General features: G+C 52.9%; 1 protein-coding gene across 1 annotated transcript in view; it reads right to left on the bottom strand.

Annotated features, from left to right (window-relative positions):
* Positions 1 to 14,954, bottom strand: part of LOC119395186 (NGFI-A-binding protein homolog) — a 1,247,109-nt gene that overhangs the window by 164,308 nt on the left and 1,067,847 nt on the right. Inside the window, exon 8 of the mRNA XM_049416112.1 lies at positions 2,566 to 2,625. Coding sequence (XP_049272069.1) covers positions 2,566 to 2,625 — 60 coding nt within the window. The remainder of the gene's footprint in view (positions 1 to 2,565; positions 2,626 to 14,954) is intronic.

Raw genomic sequence — 14,954 nt, 5'->3', positions numbered from 1 at the left:
TCAGACACGTACGCACGCACGCACATACACACGCTATACACACACACGCACATACACACGCGATACAAACACGCACGCACATACATACACACGCGCATACACGCGCGATACAGACACGAACGAACGCACATACACACACGCGCATACATGCACACGCGATACAGACACGCACGCACATACATACGCACGCGATACAAGCACGCACGCAAGCCCGTACATACATACACAAGTACATACATCTACTGCTAGCCAGAGCAGTACATGTGGCCTAGCCACATGCACTGCTTTATTTGAAAAAAAGGCATTATTATTATTATTATTATTATTATTATTATTATTATTATTATTACTATTATTATTATTATTATTATTATTATTATTATTATTATTATTATTATTATTATTATTATACATACACACGCGCACTCACGCACATACACACGCGCGAATATACACAAGCGCACGCACGCACAGGCGCGAAGGCATACACAAACGCACGAAAACGATGGCGCATACATGCACAAACCTACGCACACGCAAGCGCACACATGCACTCACACGCACACACACGCACGCACACACACGCAAACACGCACCCATACACGCAAGCGCACACATGCACACAAACAAACGCTCATGCACCCGCACACACACGCCTGAAGGGTTCACGCCTGGAGGGTTCATGGCGTGCGCGAGCAACTAAAAGCGCGCGAAGTTTCCTTGCGCGCGCTTTTCGTGATGTCAGGGTCACCTGACTGGGTGGTATCGCGCGTCGCAGCCACTCAGCGCTGCGGATGCGCCGGCTCCACGAAAGAGAGGGTGAAAAAAGTAACAGTTTTGCCCGCAATGACGCAGCAATGAATGCGATAGCAATAAATTGGAATGTAACGCGAAGAACGGAAACCGGCTCGAAATTGCCAGCGCGTCGCTCGAGCCCAACGAACGCACAGAAACAACCGCACACAGGACGAGCGCGAACTATCATGCGTCACAGCTCGACACTAGAAGCGCACTGCTCAAACATAAAGTAGGACGCACGAAACGAACGAACAGGTATACACAGGACGAGCCGCGAACTAACTGTCACGGTTGCTACTTATTTTTGTTTGAAAAGCGCGCTCCTTTCGCAAACGCGGCCGCTGCAGCGACCGAAGTGAGCTTCGTACTCTCTGTGACTTCAGCGCGGACATCGCGGGGAAAGCACAAGACATACAACTCCCCGCCCCCTTCTTTCCTCGAGATAAGCGCACGAAGGCGACCACGCCCCGTGGGGCGAAGTGCGTCTGAGCGCCCTGTACACCGACTTTTTTTCACGTTCCCACGCGCGGAAGCACGCTGAACACTCAAGGTAGATGGAAATCGTCTTATGAAGTAGACTAAAGCGCATCTCAAAAGGACATCTTGCGACTTCAGCAGTGCAGACACAACGTGCGATCAGCAAGAAATGACCCTTGATAACTGTTTCCATCGCTCACTCTATGGGAGCTTTTACAACAACGCGCATAACGTTGGCAACTCGTTAACTGACAGCTTTAGTTGGGAATCCGCAACAGCCCCGCGGACACAGGCTGCTGTTGGAAATGGCTGGCAGATAACTTCCTCAGAGCTGCTGCAGACGCCCAGCTAAAGCTGTATAATTATTACCTAAGAAAGCAGTACACTCACCGTTAACAGGCGCACGTTGTTCGTGTCCGCAGCTCCATGAATATTTCGCCCTCCAAGCGTCCCTTCGTGCACGGAGACTGACGTCAACCCCACCGAAGATGCGCATGTTTGCTCGAACACAACACTTCAAGACACCAAAGACACGCAACCCGCGCAACCAACGCACCCACGCAACGCATTCCAATAGACGAGGAGACTGAGAGAGGAGGCGGAAGCGACGCGCCACCCCGGCTCCGTCGGCGAGCGAGGCGAGCCAACGCGCCACAGCGGCGCCAAAGGGCAAGCGCGCGATATGTATGGCGTATACGGCGTCGCCTTCATCACGGAAGCCAATCGAAACGTGCTTCAGGAGAGTCCAGTGACTCCTGCCGAAATGGTAACTCTCTTTCTCTGCCTCTACTTTCCAAAAGAGGTCAAATGGACACCCGAAGAGAGTCACGGTGCCATGACCCTCTTTTGGCTCTTTTTTTTTAGAGTGTGGTTTTCAAATTCAAATTCTTTATTTTTTTGCCTTGTTGACGTAGAGGCAGAGGAAGCGCAGAAAAAGCTGTAATAAACAGCTTGACAGAGCCGCGGCACCTGTTTGCTTGGCAGCGGATTCACAACAAGACTCACGTAATGACAGTGTTGAAAGTGTAACGACAAATATACAATAATCGACAAATGCAAAAGAAAACGAAAGAGATTATACAATAGATAATATTCACAATGAATACACACAGGCATGGCTACAAAGAAAAAAAAGAGAGAAACAAGGTCGGAATCTACATTTTAACATACATGGCACGCAAAGCAGTGTCTGACGAACTTCACGTCCTGCTTTTCCTCTTAGTCAAACATGCAGGACTGAATATTATGTTAGGCGTCGTACGGTGAGTGTGAATATCACAGCGCACTTACCGTAGGAGCGGAAAGCGTTTCCTGGTTGGGCGTTCGAGGCGTCCAGTCAGTCAGGTTGGTCTGCAACAAAAGAGTGCAACAGCCAGTGAAGAGCAGCAAGAAAACCAAACACGTAGCCACGCTAATCTTCTGCGCCATCTCAAACGTGACAGAGTGCAGAGAGATTTCTGCTGCGGGGCACAGCGACGTGCCGTTTCTTTCGATGCGCCGCCCTCGCTGCAATGCTTGACATCGCGTTATTGCCCCGTTATGACCATACAAAAAGCTTGATGTTCGCGAAAGCCCTCACAAAAATATTGGCACGCCCGCTTCTTGCTTTATTTTGATGTATTCGGGTTTAACCAGCAAGGACGCTTATCAACGCTCGAAGCTGACCGCGCCGCAGTGTTCGAGAAGCTTCGCGATTGTGGTACATCGGTTTGTTCAGATTGCGCACAGGACGCCAATAGTCTAGATTATTCCAGAGTTTGCGCGACCACAGTGGTAAGGATGGAAAGTTCGATGCGTGATGTATAAAAGACGGCGCGCCCCAGTCATGAGCAGTTTTTTTCGACGGCCGACGCCCCTGTTCGCCGCCATCAGTGTACAGCATGTATTGCTGTATGCTTTTCATTTCCCGGTCACAACATCTGCCAAATAAAGAGTTTCATCTTGAACGCGCCGACTGCTGTCTTCGTGGGCGTCACAACCCCGTGACATCTGGTGGAGGTGCTTCCCGGTCCATGTACAGAGCGCCCACCTCCTGCCGTGAGCCAAGCCCACACCGTCATGGGAACATCGACACCAACCCTGACCAGCGAGCCAGCCGCAGGCAGCAAGTCCTTGAACCAGAATACGGACCCTTGCCCGACAAGACCAGGATCACAACGAAGAAGACAACAGCGACAATGACAGCCGCTGTGGCGCCTACAACGGTCGTCATGCATCAGCCGAGGGAGCCGCCGACATTCCGCGGATCACCATGCGAGGATCCAGAAAGCTGACTGGAGGCATACGACCGGGTCTCCACGTTCAACAACTGGGACTGCGACGAGAAGCTACGCTACGTCTACTTCGCCCTTCAAGATGGCGCGAGGACCTGGTTTGAGCATCGAGCTTCCACGCTAACATCATGGGACCTCTTCCACACCGGATTTCTGAACGCCTTCACGAGGGTCATCCCGAAAGAATGGGCTGAAACCGATCTGGAGACCCGTGTACAGCTCCCCAATGAAACGTCGGACTGTACACCGAAGAAATGACTCGCTGATTTCGGCATGCCGACCCCGCCATGTCCAAAGAAAAAAAGGTTCGCTTCCTGATGCGGGGAGTGAAGGAAGAACTTTTCGCCGGACTTGTGCGCAATCCGCCGAAGACGGTCTCGGAATTCGTTTTGGAAGTCATCACAATCAAGAAGGCGCTAGAAATACGCACTAGGCACTATAATCGCCGCATGCGACGTCGAGCTACGGGGATGTTCAAGCGCTGGGAACCAACGACCTGCGCGAGATTATCAGAGCCGTCGTGCGTGACGAGCTGCAGAAGCTGTTCCCCGATCGCAACCTCAGGTGTATTTGATGGCCGAGATCATTCGTGAAGACCTTCAGCAGTTACTTGGGATCCCTGAACCACCAGAGCCTCAGTCGCGAGCCTTGAGCTACGCTGCTGCAGACCGACGCGCCGCCGCCCCCCCCCCCCCTCCGCGACCACGTCAACACGCCTTACAGCCGCAGCACCGCCGCGCGACGCCGCCGCCACCACCACCGACGCCATACCGCCCCCTGACAGGACAATGCTGCGCCCCCCGAAAGACCAACGTTTGGCGTGCCCCTGACAAACGACCGCTGTGCTATCACTGCGGGGAAGCCGGCCACATTTTCCGCCGCTGCCAGTACCGCCAGATGAGCCTACGTGGCTTCGCCGTCAACGCACTACCTCCACAGCGTGGTGAGCTGCCAGCGCGACGTCGCCGACTACTTGGCCACCACAGAATGGGCACCTCGACGTACAGTCGCGCTCAGTATGACTTGCAACACGGGAGCGCGTGGCCTCACGAGTTTGATGACTGCGCAGGGCTTCAACTTGCTTCATTTCTGTAACTAAATATTATTTTCTTATTTGGGAACATCCCTCAGTGAGTGAACAGCGTTTAGTTGTAGAAATAAGGGCTAGGGGAAGGAATCCGAAATCTTTAAACTCGTGAGGCCACACGCTCCCGTGTTGCAAGTCATATTGAGCGCGACTGTACGTCGCGTTCGCCGTCTCCTGGACGCTAAAGGTCCCCTCAGCGACGACAGCAGTACAGCGGCCCTAACAGGGCCGTTCCGCGAGCCCATATCTGGAAAACTAAGGGCAGCAACCGATGGAGGTGCGGTTGCTGTACGACGAACTACCGAAGATCCTCCGCCGACGACGTCGACGCCGCCACGAAACCTTCTCAACACGACGCGAACCAGACAGACTCCTGACGACAAAACCTGGCGCACCGAAGAAGATCTTACGACGCGACATGGAAGCAGCCGCGGAAAAAACCGACGCAGCCGTGATCCGACGCCACGACCTAACCGCAACGCTAAGCGACAAACTAGTGACCTCGACGTTCTGATCGACAGCCACAACGTGACCGCTCTCGTCGATACTGGAGCCGACTAGTCCGTTATCAGTGGGTCGTTCGCCGCAAAGTTGAAGAAAGTTAGGATTGCTTCGGAAGACCCCAAAATCCGTACCGTAGGAGGCCATCTAATAACGCCGTCTGGAGTCTGCACAGCAAGAGTGACCATCAATAATCGCACTTATCCTGCGAGCTTCGTAATATTGCAACATTGCTCCAGGGATGCCATGCTTGGCATAGACTTCTTAAACCACCACGGCGCCATCATCGACCTAAGAACCAAGTCGATAACTCCGTCGTCGGAGAAAGCGACACCGCCGGATACGAACCCGTGTCAACATGCCCTGAACGTGCTCGAGGATCGAGTCACCATTCCGCCTAGATCCAGCGTCATAATTCCCATCGGCACCGTAAAGGCTGAAGACATCGAAGGTGCCATCGAGAGTGATCAGCGTTTGCTGATAGACCGTCACATTTGCGTCGCCAGAGGCATTGCTCGGCTGCATGAAGGAAAAGTAAGCGTGATGGTAACGAACTTCAGTCAAGAATGCAAACACCTGAGCAAGGGCATGACCATTGCATACATCGAAGACATCTTGGCCGCCAGCGATGCGTTTGTCTTTTCAGATTCTGAGGAAGCTACGACGACGACCCCAATACCTGAGCCACCCTTCGACGCAAACCCAAGCCTTCCCGCACGCAAACAGCAACAGCTTCGATGCCTTCTGCAGAAATACAAGTACTGCTTCTCGTCGTCATCGCGGGTCCGACAAACGGCCCTTGGTAAGCACCGCATTATAACAGAAGGAAACGCTCGACCTCTCCGTCAGAGTGCCTACCGGATTTCGACGCGGGAACGCGGGAACGGGAGGCCGTTAAGAAAGAAGTCGACGAAATGATACGCGACGACATCATCCAGCCCTCCGAGTCCATGGGCGTCTCCCGTGGTGTTAGTGAAGAAGGATGGGACCCTACGTTTCTGCGTCAATTATCGTCGCCTGAAAAAAATTGGGGGACCCTTAAGCTTCGCCTTTAAGAGTTTAACGCGATAGCGAAATCCGGCCCCTAGTGCGCACTTCAACCACTACGTGCATACATATTAATGTGTATTGTTACACACACGCGCGTGCGCGCGATGTAAATATAGTAATGGTACAGGTTTTAGATTTAAAACACTTCCCTGTGCAAGAGTCGAGACATACTTCTCACAATGCCTCACAGATGGCAGCACATTATTTAACGTTTGCTGTTTGCTTGATCAACGCCTCTTCAGAAAGCAGGCGTTGGCTTGATAATATGTTTTCCGCTAGATGAACATAGTTGTTCAATGTTGGAGCTGTTTGAACGTTCGTGTTTGTTTTTAGCTGCGATGGCTGCGCTATCCCGACTTTTTTCGAAGCATGGCGTCGCGCAAAAAACGTAGTTTGATGCCCTCGCCAATGCGCCTACAAATCCCCGAATGGTCCCATTTACGCCGTGCCCCCACGACGGGAGGCAGAAAATAGCGCCCCTTTTCATTTCTTTCACGAATCACACCTGCCGAACAAAATGCGTTTAGAAGAATCCTTCCACTACATGGCATTTATGTAGTGGTTTTTTTTTTCGAAGCAGTTGCAAGTAACATCGTGGCTTTGTGGTAGGACATCTGCTTGCCACGGAAACGGTCCGGGTTCGATCCTCAATGGGACCGAAGATTTTTATTGTTTATTTTATTTGCATCTTGATTTTTCGGTCACAAAGAATTTTTCGCTCACAAGCGTCGGTCCGACGCCGACACCGTCGCCGACACCGGAATTTCTGCGACACGAGATCTCTAACGCCATCGCGTTAAAATCACGAAGAGGGACGTGTACCTTCTTCCATGAATAGACGACGCCCTGCATCGACTCCACAACGCGAAGTACTTTTCGTCGATGGACCTCAAGACCGGCTACTGGAAAATCGATGTCGACGAAAGAGACCGAGAAAAGACTGCCTTTATAACACCGGACGACCTGTTCGAGTTCAAGGTCATGCCCTTCGGTCTTTGCTCGGCACCTGCGACATTCCAACGTGTTATGGACACAGTGCTGGCTGGCTTGAAGTGGCACACGTGCCTCGTGTACTTGGACGACGTCGTGTGTTTGCCTCAAGCTTCGACGAACACCTCCGGCGCCTTGAAGCTGTACTTGAAGCAATCAAGACATCCGGGCTCACCTTGAAGCCTGAAAAGTGCCACTTTCGCGTACGAGGAGCTCTTGTTTTTCGGGTCACGTGATCAGCCGCCTACCGACAAGAAGGCCGTACGCCGATTTCTCTGCTTGTGCGCCTATTACAGACGCTTCTTAAAGGAATTTTCACGGATCGCCGAGCCACTAACTCACCCGACGAAGACCGACGTGGAATTCAAGTGGGGAACGGCGCAAGTCGAGGCATTTCAAGAACTGAAACGACGCCTGCAGAGGCCTCCGATACTCGCGCATTTCGACGAATACGCCGATACGGAAATCCACACCGACGCAAGCAGCGTAGGACTCGGCGCCGTCCTTGTACAGAGGACGTATGGTCTGGAAAGGGTTATCAGCTACGCTAGCAGGTCGCTGTCCAAGGCGGAAGCCGACTATTCCACAAGAGAAAAGGAGTGCCTTGCCATCATCTGGGCTGCATCCAAGTTTCGCCCCTACATCTACGGCAGACCCTTCAAAATTGTGAGCGACCACCACGCCTTGTGTTAGCTAGCTAACTGGAAAGACCCTTCAGGTCGCCTCGCATGGTGGAGCCTAAGACTTCAAGAATTCGACGTAACCGTCGTTTACAAGTTCGGAAGAAAACACTCCGACGCTGACTGCCTGTCTCGCGCCCTCGTCAACCCACCGCCGCAGGAAGACCTGGAAAATGACTGTTTCTTGGGAACCATAAGTGCCGACGACTTTGCCATACGATAGCGAGCGGACCCAGAACTCAGGGGTCTTGTGGAATACCTCGATTGCAGGACAGCCGTTATTTCGAAGGTATTCAAGCGAGGACTGGGCGTCGTTTTTCTTGCGAGATGGCGTTCTTCTGAAGAACATGTCGCCACTTCCAGCCAACTACCTTCTCGTGGTGCCCTCAGCATTACGACCAGTAGTCCTCCAGGCCCTACACGATGTTCCGACGGCTGGACACCTCTGTGTTTCCCGCACGCTCGCAAGAACACAGGAAAGGTACTATTGGCCGCGCCTTGCCGCCGACGTCGCTCGCTACGTAAGGGCATGCCGAGACTGTCCAGCGACGCAAGACACCGCCGACAAGACCAGCAGACTTTCTTCAGCCAATCGAAGCTCCTCGCTGACCATTGCAGCAAATTGTGATGGACCTACTGGGACCGTTCCCAACGTCGTCTTCCGGAAATAAGCTGGATTGTCGTAGCTACTGACTACCTCACGCGCTACGCCGAGACAAGGGCCCTGTCCAAATTGACAAGGGTAGCGATGCGGGCTTGTTGATGCAGAAGCGGTCCATTTCGCCATAGGTGGTTTTCAACCCTGTCATGTTGTGCTGCTGGTTTTTCATGTGTGGCGAAGCAATTCGTACTGTTTAACGGTTGCGTTCTCCAGCGGCTCCTAGTGGGTCGTCCTCTTATAAACGCCGCTCGCTCTCGGAGCCCGTGCTCTTGCCCTGACTGCCGCCATAGCGAATTGTCGCCGAGTCCCGTCCAATAAACCGCTTAACAAATTGGCGGAGAGTGCTGTGCTCCCATTCGATGCCTCTGGAGCTTGGATCCCGTACCCTACCAGCTACCATGCCTCAAGACGCCGCCCAGCAGACGCCTCCGCCTACTCCGACCTCATGTCCCGGTGTCCCTCGTATCCGCGACCCCCCAGTCTTCACTGGCGCAGATGGGACCGACGTGGGCGACTGGCTCGCGATCTATGAACGCGTGGGTGTCCCCAATAAATGGGACGAGGCGGGAAAATTGACCAACTTGGTTTTCTACCTCGCGGAGTGGCCGGCCTGAGGTACAACAACCGCGCATCCGATTTTACGACGTGGTCCGACTTCAAGACCGCCATCATCAACGTGTTTGGCCGCCCTGCCGTTCGTAAGCTGCAGGCCGAACAGCGTTTGCGAGAACGAGCTCAGCAGGCGGGCGAAACATTTACCAGCTACATTGAAGACATCCTCGATTTGTGTAAGAAAGCCGACGTGACCATGTCGGAATCTGACAAGATGAGGCACATTATGAAAGGCATCGACGACGATGCCTTCACGATGCTGCTCGCCAAAAACCCCAACACAGTGGCCGAGGTCATCACGCTCTGCCAGAGCTACGAGGAGCTGCGCCGGCAGCGGTCGATGACCCGTCGCTCTCCATCCCGCGACGCCGAGCTCGCTGGCTTGTCGACCATATCCTACCACTCCGCCTTGCACGCAGAGGTGAAGTCATTCGTGCGCGAGGAAATTGCGCGCCAGTTCTCTCTGCTGGACTTTGCTCAACCTCAGTACGTTCAACAGCCGTCAACCACTCTTCTCCCTCCCCTCCGTCGAGCGATTGAGCAGGAAATCGTGGAGGTCATGCCTGAGTACCACCAGCACCATCCAGCTCCTGCACCACTCAATTACGCCCAAGTTGTCGCCAGGACGTCCCCAGTAATACCTACGGCTGCCCCACACAGTTACGCCGAAGCCGCCGCTAGACATCAGTCCTTCGAAGCGGCTGTGCCGGCTACCTACGCCGACGTCATGCAGAGGCCACGACTGCAGCCAACGATGCAGCCATACCAGTCGCCACCCCGTCAATCACGTCCTGCGCCATGGGCGGGCCCTGCTCCAGCAAACCGATGGCGCACACCTGACAACCGCCCCATATGCTTCGCATGCGGTTACGCCGGCCACGTGGCGCGTTAGTGCAATCGCGTCCAACCGCCTCAAGTCGTGTCGCCCGCCACCAGCCAGTCAAACCGCACATGGATGGATGGATGGATGCTATGAGCGTCCCCTTTGTAACGGGGCGTTGACATGTCTGCCACCAGGCTCGGAGGAAGAAAAAAAAGAAAAAAAAGAAAACCTTCCTTGTTTTATGTTGGCCTAATACCTTATTTACATTGATTAAATCTATGTTATTATACCAAAAAATATAAATTCACGGTCTATCTCTCTGCCTCTTAAGGCAGAATGACCTTATTTTTCCCCCATTATTTATTTTTGTTCTTTATCTCTACTTTTCTGCCACCAATACTCTAACCGTCTCTTACTTATTTCTATCGCGGACGTGTTCGGCTTTCCATTGTTGTCCCTAAAACCCAAGGCTTCATGTAGACTCGTGCCCACACGTATACCTGGGTGAATATCGCCACATTCAATCAGTACATGTTCCATCGTTTCCTTAGTTCCCCCGCAGCATGTACATTGTTCTTCTTCGTTACTGAATCTCGCTTTATAACTACGCGTTCTAAGGCAGCCCGACCTTGCTTCAAACAGTAAAGCGCTTCCCCTTGAATTATCATAAAACCTTTCCCTCCTTATTTTGTTTTTTCACTTTCGGTAGTTACTCAGAGCCGGCTTCTTTTCCATCGCTGCCATCCAATAAGTCCTCTCCGCCTCTCTGACCTTCCGCTTAATGCTCCTTGTTGCCATATCGCCCGCACTGCTAGCCGTATATTTACTGGTGAGCCTCCTAGTTCTTTTTCTCCACTGCGTGTCAACGCTTTTTCTATACAAATACCTGAAAACCTTCTCTGCCCATCTACTCTTCTTCATTTTCCTCAGCCTCTCTTCGAATCTCATTTTGCTCTGAGCTTCCCGCACTTCAAAGCCTGTCCATCCCATATCACCCTTTACAGCCTCATTTGTCGTCTTCCCGTGAGCGCCCAACGCGAGGCGGCCCACCGTCCTTTGATTTACATCCATTCCTGATTGTACCTCTGACTTCATGCACACCACTGAGTTCCCAAATGTAAGCCCCGGGACCATCACACCCTTCCACAGCCCTCGAAGCACCTCGTACCTATTGTACCCCCATAAAGCTCTGTGCTTCATAATTGCAGCATTCCTCTTTCCCTTTGCTACCGATGCTTTCTCTTGAACCTCCATATATCTATCCCCCTCATTTACCCATACTCCGAGGTACTTGTACTCGCTTACCCTCGGTATTTTTTGGCCCTGTATAAAGACCGCATGGTCTTCGTGATCATTGAATACCATCAATCCACATTTTGTTGCACTAAATCCTAGTCCTAAAGCCTCACATTCCCTTCCGCATATATCTGCCATTCGCTGTATATCATCTTGACTGTCCGCAAATAAGACAATATCATCAGCATAAAATAGACCTGGAAGCTTCTGCTCAACCATCGTGCCGACCTGTTTGTGTGACAAATTAAATCCAATGTTGCTACCTTCTAGCGCTTTTTCCATCCTCACCATGTACAGCATGAATAACAGCGGGGACAAAGGACATCCCTGTCTCAGCCCCTTGCTGATTTCAACGCTGTCCTTGCTACTTATTCCTTCCCATTCTATACAAACTGTATTTTCTCGGTATATTTCCCTCGAAAGCTGTATACAGTCGTCACGTATGCCCACTTCTTTCAGTATATCCCACAAAATTTCCTGATTAACGTTGTCATACGCCCCGGTAATATCTAGATAAGCTACGTATAAGGGCCTGTTTTCTATTTTCGATATTTCTATACACTGGGTAAGAACAAACAGATTATCGTCTAACCGCCTGTCGATTCGAAATCCATTCTGAAGTTCTCCCAAAATATCATTTTGTTCTACCCACGCTTCTATTTTTAATTTTACTGCCTGCATCGCCAACCTGTATAGCACCGATGTAATGGTTAGCGGTCTATACGAGCGAATGTTATTTTACGCCCCACCTACGCCTCTGTCGCCGACGTCACGCCAGGCTCCATCTACTCGGCGCTCTCCGTCTCCACGACGTCGCTCACTGTCGCCGATGCGCCCACGTTCGGTCGCACGCGACCAGGAAAACTAGTCGTCGCAGTCCAGGAGGCAAGGGCTGCGACGCTATCGAACTGCGAAAGCCCTCAGCGAAGCCCATCGAACGTGACAGACGTGTTTGTCGACGGTGTTCCTGCATCTGCCCTTGTCGACACTGGAGCCGCCGTATCCGTTATGGACCGAAAATTGAGCCGATTACTACGAAAAATGAGGACGCCACTTTCTGGGATGTCTCTCCGTACAGCCAGCTCCCAGAGTATTCATCCTACAGCAATATTCACAGCTCGCGTTGTCATTCAGGACGTTCTGTACGATGTCGAGTTCATTATAATTGCTGCATGCTCTCACGACGTCATCCTGGGATGGGATTTTCTCTCCCGCCACGACGCCGTAATTCATTGCGCACAAGCCGAAATCGAACTCTTCCCGTTCTCAGATCTGACGCCGGCAGACACTTCATCGGTATCGAGCAAGATCCTCGTCAAAGACGATACCAAAGTGCCTCCAAACTTGTTGACGGCTGTGTCAGTCGACTGCGCCGGTCTCTCCGACACCATTGCACTCATTTCGCCATCGGACCATGTTTGCACAAGGAGAGGCTTGCTGGTACCTTTCGCGACCGTCCAGGTCACTCAGGGCATTACCGCTATTTTTGTTCACAACCCATCTCCATACATTGTTACGTTGGTGCGAGGGGAATGTCTTGGCAGAGTGGAACCCCTCGAAGACGCACAAGTTATGGACGCACCCGATGACACGCACTGTCCCAGTTCCGGTACGCTCAGTGCTGTTTTCGCGTCCGATTCGTCACCTGCTGATGTGTTTAGGTCCTCCATTGCTGACGACCTCACATCGGTCCAGCGTTCCCAACTTCTGTGCCTGCTGGAAGAATTTCGTTCTTCTTTCGATGTCGGGCAAACTTCTCTCGGCCGCACTTCCGCTGTTACGCATCGCATCGACACCGGCGCCCAACCACCACTGCGGCAACGTCCATATCGCGTGTCTCCTGTAGAACGGCGGGTCACTAATGAGCAAGTCGACGATATGCTTCGACGCGACGTTATTCGGCCCTCGGACAGCCCATGGGCGTCTCCCGTTGTTCTCGTTGCGAAGAAGGACGGCTCCGTGCGGTTCTGTGTGGACTACCGACGGCTCAACAAGATCACTCGCAAGGATGTTTATCCGCTGCCGCGAATCGACGACGCAATTGACAGCCTGCAAGGAGCCGAATTCTTTTCGTCTCTTGATTTGCGCTCGGGGTACTGGCAAGTACCCATGGCGGATGACGCTCGACCGAAGACAGCCTTTGTCACGCCTGACGGTTTGTACGAGTTCAACGTCATGCCGTTTGGTCTGTGTAATGCGCCCGCGACCTTCGAGCGCATGATGGACACCGTTCTGCGCAACTTGAAATGGCATACGTGCTTGTGTTACCTGGACGACGTCGTGGTTTTCGCTCCGGACTTCTCCACGCATCTCCAACGTCTGCGGCATGTTTAGACGCGTTTGCGCAACGCCGGCCTCCAACTGAATCTGAAGAAGTGCCGATTTGCAGCACGGCAGCTGACAATCCTCGGCTACGTCGTGTCCAAGGACAGAATCCTTCCCGATCCGGCCAAGCTTCGGGCCGTGGCCGAATTTCCCAAACCTACGTCCGTAAAAGAACTGCGCAGTTTCGTAGGACTGTGTTCGTACTTTCGACGCTTCATACGAAACTTTGCCACCATCATATCGCCGCTGACGAAGCGCCTTGGAAGTAACGGACCCCTAGATTCGTGGTCGTCCGAGTGTGACTACGCGTTCGCAAAGCTCCGTCGTTTGTTGACGTCTCCGCCCATACTCCGCCACTACGATCCTACGGCCCAACGAAGGTACACACGGACGCCAGCGGTGTAGGCCTCGGCGCTGTCCTTGCGCAGCGCAAACCAGGGTTCCCCGAATACGTCGTGGCATACGCAAGCCGTACGCTTACCAGAGCCGAGACCAATTACTCAGTCACGGAAAAGGAGTGCCTGGCGATCATATGGGCCCTTACAAAGTTTCGACCTGATTTGTATGGTCGCCCATTTGATGTCACCGACCATCATGCACTATGCTGGCTGTCGTCATTGAAGGATCCCTCAGGCCGTCTCGCGCGCTGGGCACTTCGCCTGCAGGACTACGACATCCGCGTGCTGTACCGCAACGGACGCCAGCATGCTGACGCCGACGCCCTCTCGCGCTCCCCCTTGCCTGACGACAATGCCCCCTGCTCAGTACCTCACATGGCTGTTGCTTCAATCAACGTTCACACCATCGCTACCGAACAGCGCAAGGATAAATGGATCACGTCGCTGATGGACTTGCTCAATGATGCGTCGGCAACACCATCCACTCGCGCGTTGCGTCGTCAAGCCCACCATTTCGCCGTTCGTGACGACCTCCTGCACCGACGGAATTACAACGCCGACGGCCGCCAGTGGCTACTAGTGATACCCCGCAGTCTGCGTTCTCAAATATGCGAAGCCTTCCACTCTGACCCGCAATGCGCGCACTCTGGGGTATCCAAAACTTACCACCGCATTCGACAACGATACTTCGGGCGTGGGATGTACCGCTACGTGCAGAAGTTCGTTCGCTCCTGCCTCGATTGCTAACGCCGAAAACCTGCAACGCACGTGTCGCCAGCAGGTCTACAACCATTACCTTGCCCTAACCGTCCGTTTGGGCGCGTGGGCATCGATTTGTATGGACCACTTCCTCTGACTTCGGCTGGTAACCGCTGGGCCATCGTCGCTGTTGACCATCTAACGCGATACGCCGAAACCGCTGCCCTCCCAGCGGCTACAGCGCGCGATGTTGCCTCCTTCCTACTACACAGATTCATACTGCG

The sequence above is a fragment of the Rhipicephalus sanguineus genome, chromosome 5, assembly GCF_013339695.2.
Source record: "Rhipicephalus sanguineus isolate Rsan-2018 chromosome 5, BIME_Rsan_1.4, whole genome shotgun sequence".
Taxonomy (NCBI): Eukaryota; Metazoa; Arthropoda; class Arachnida; order Ixodida; family Ixodidae; genus Rhipicephalus; species Rhipicephalus sanguineus.
Note: the sequence above shows the minus strand (reverse complement) of the source record. Positions and strands in the feature narration are given on the sequence as shown.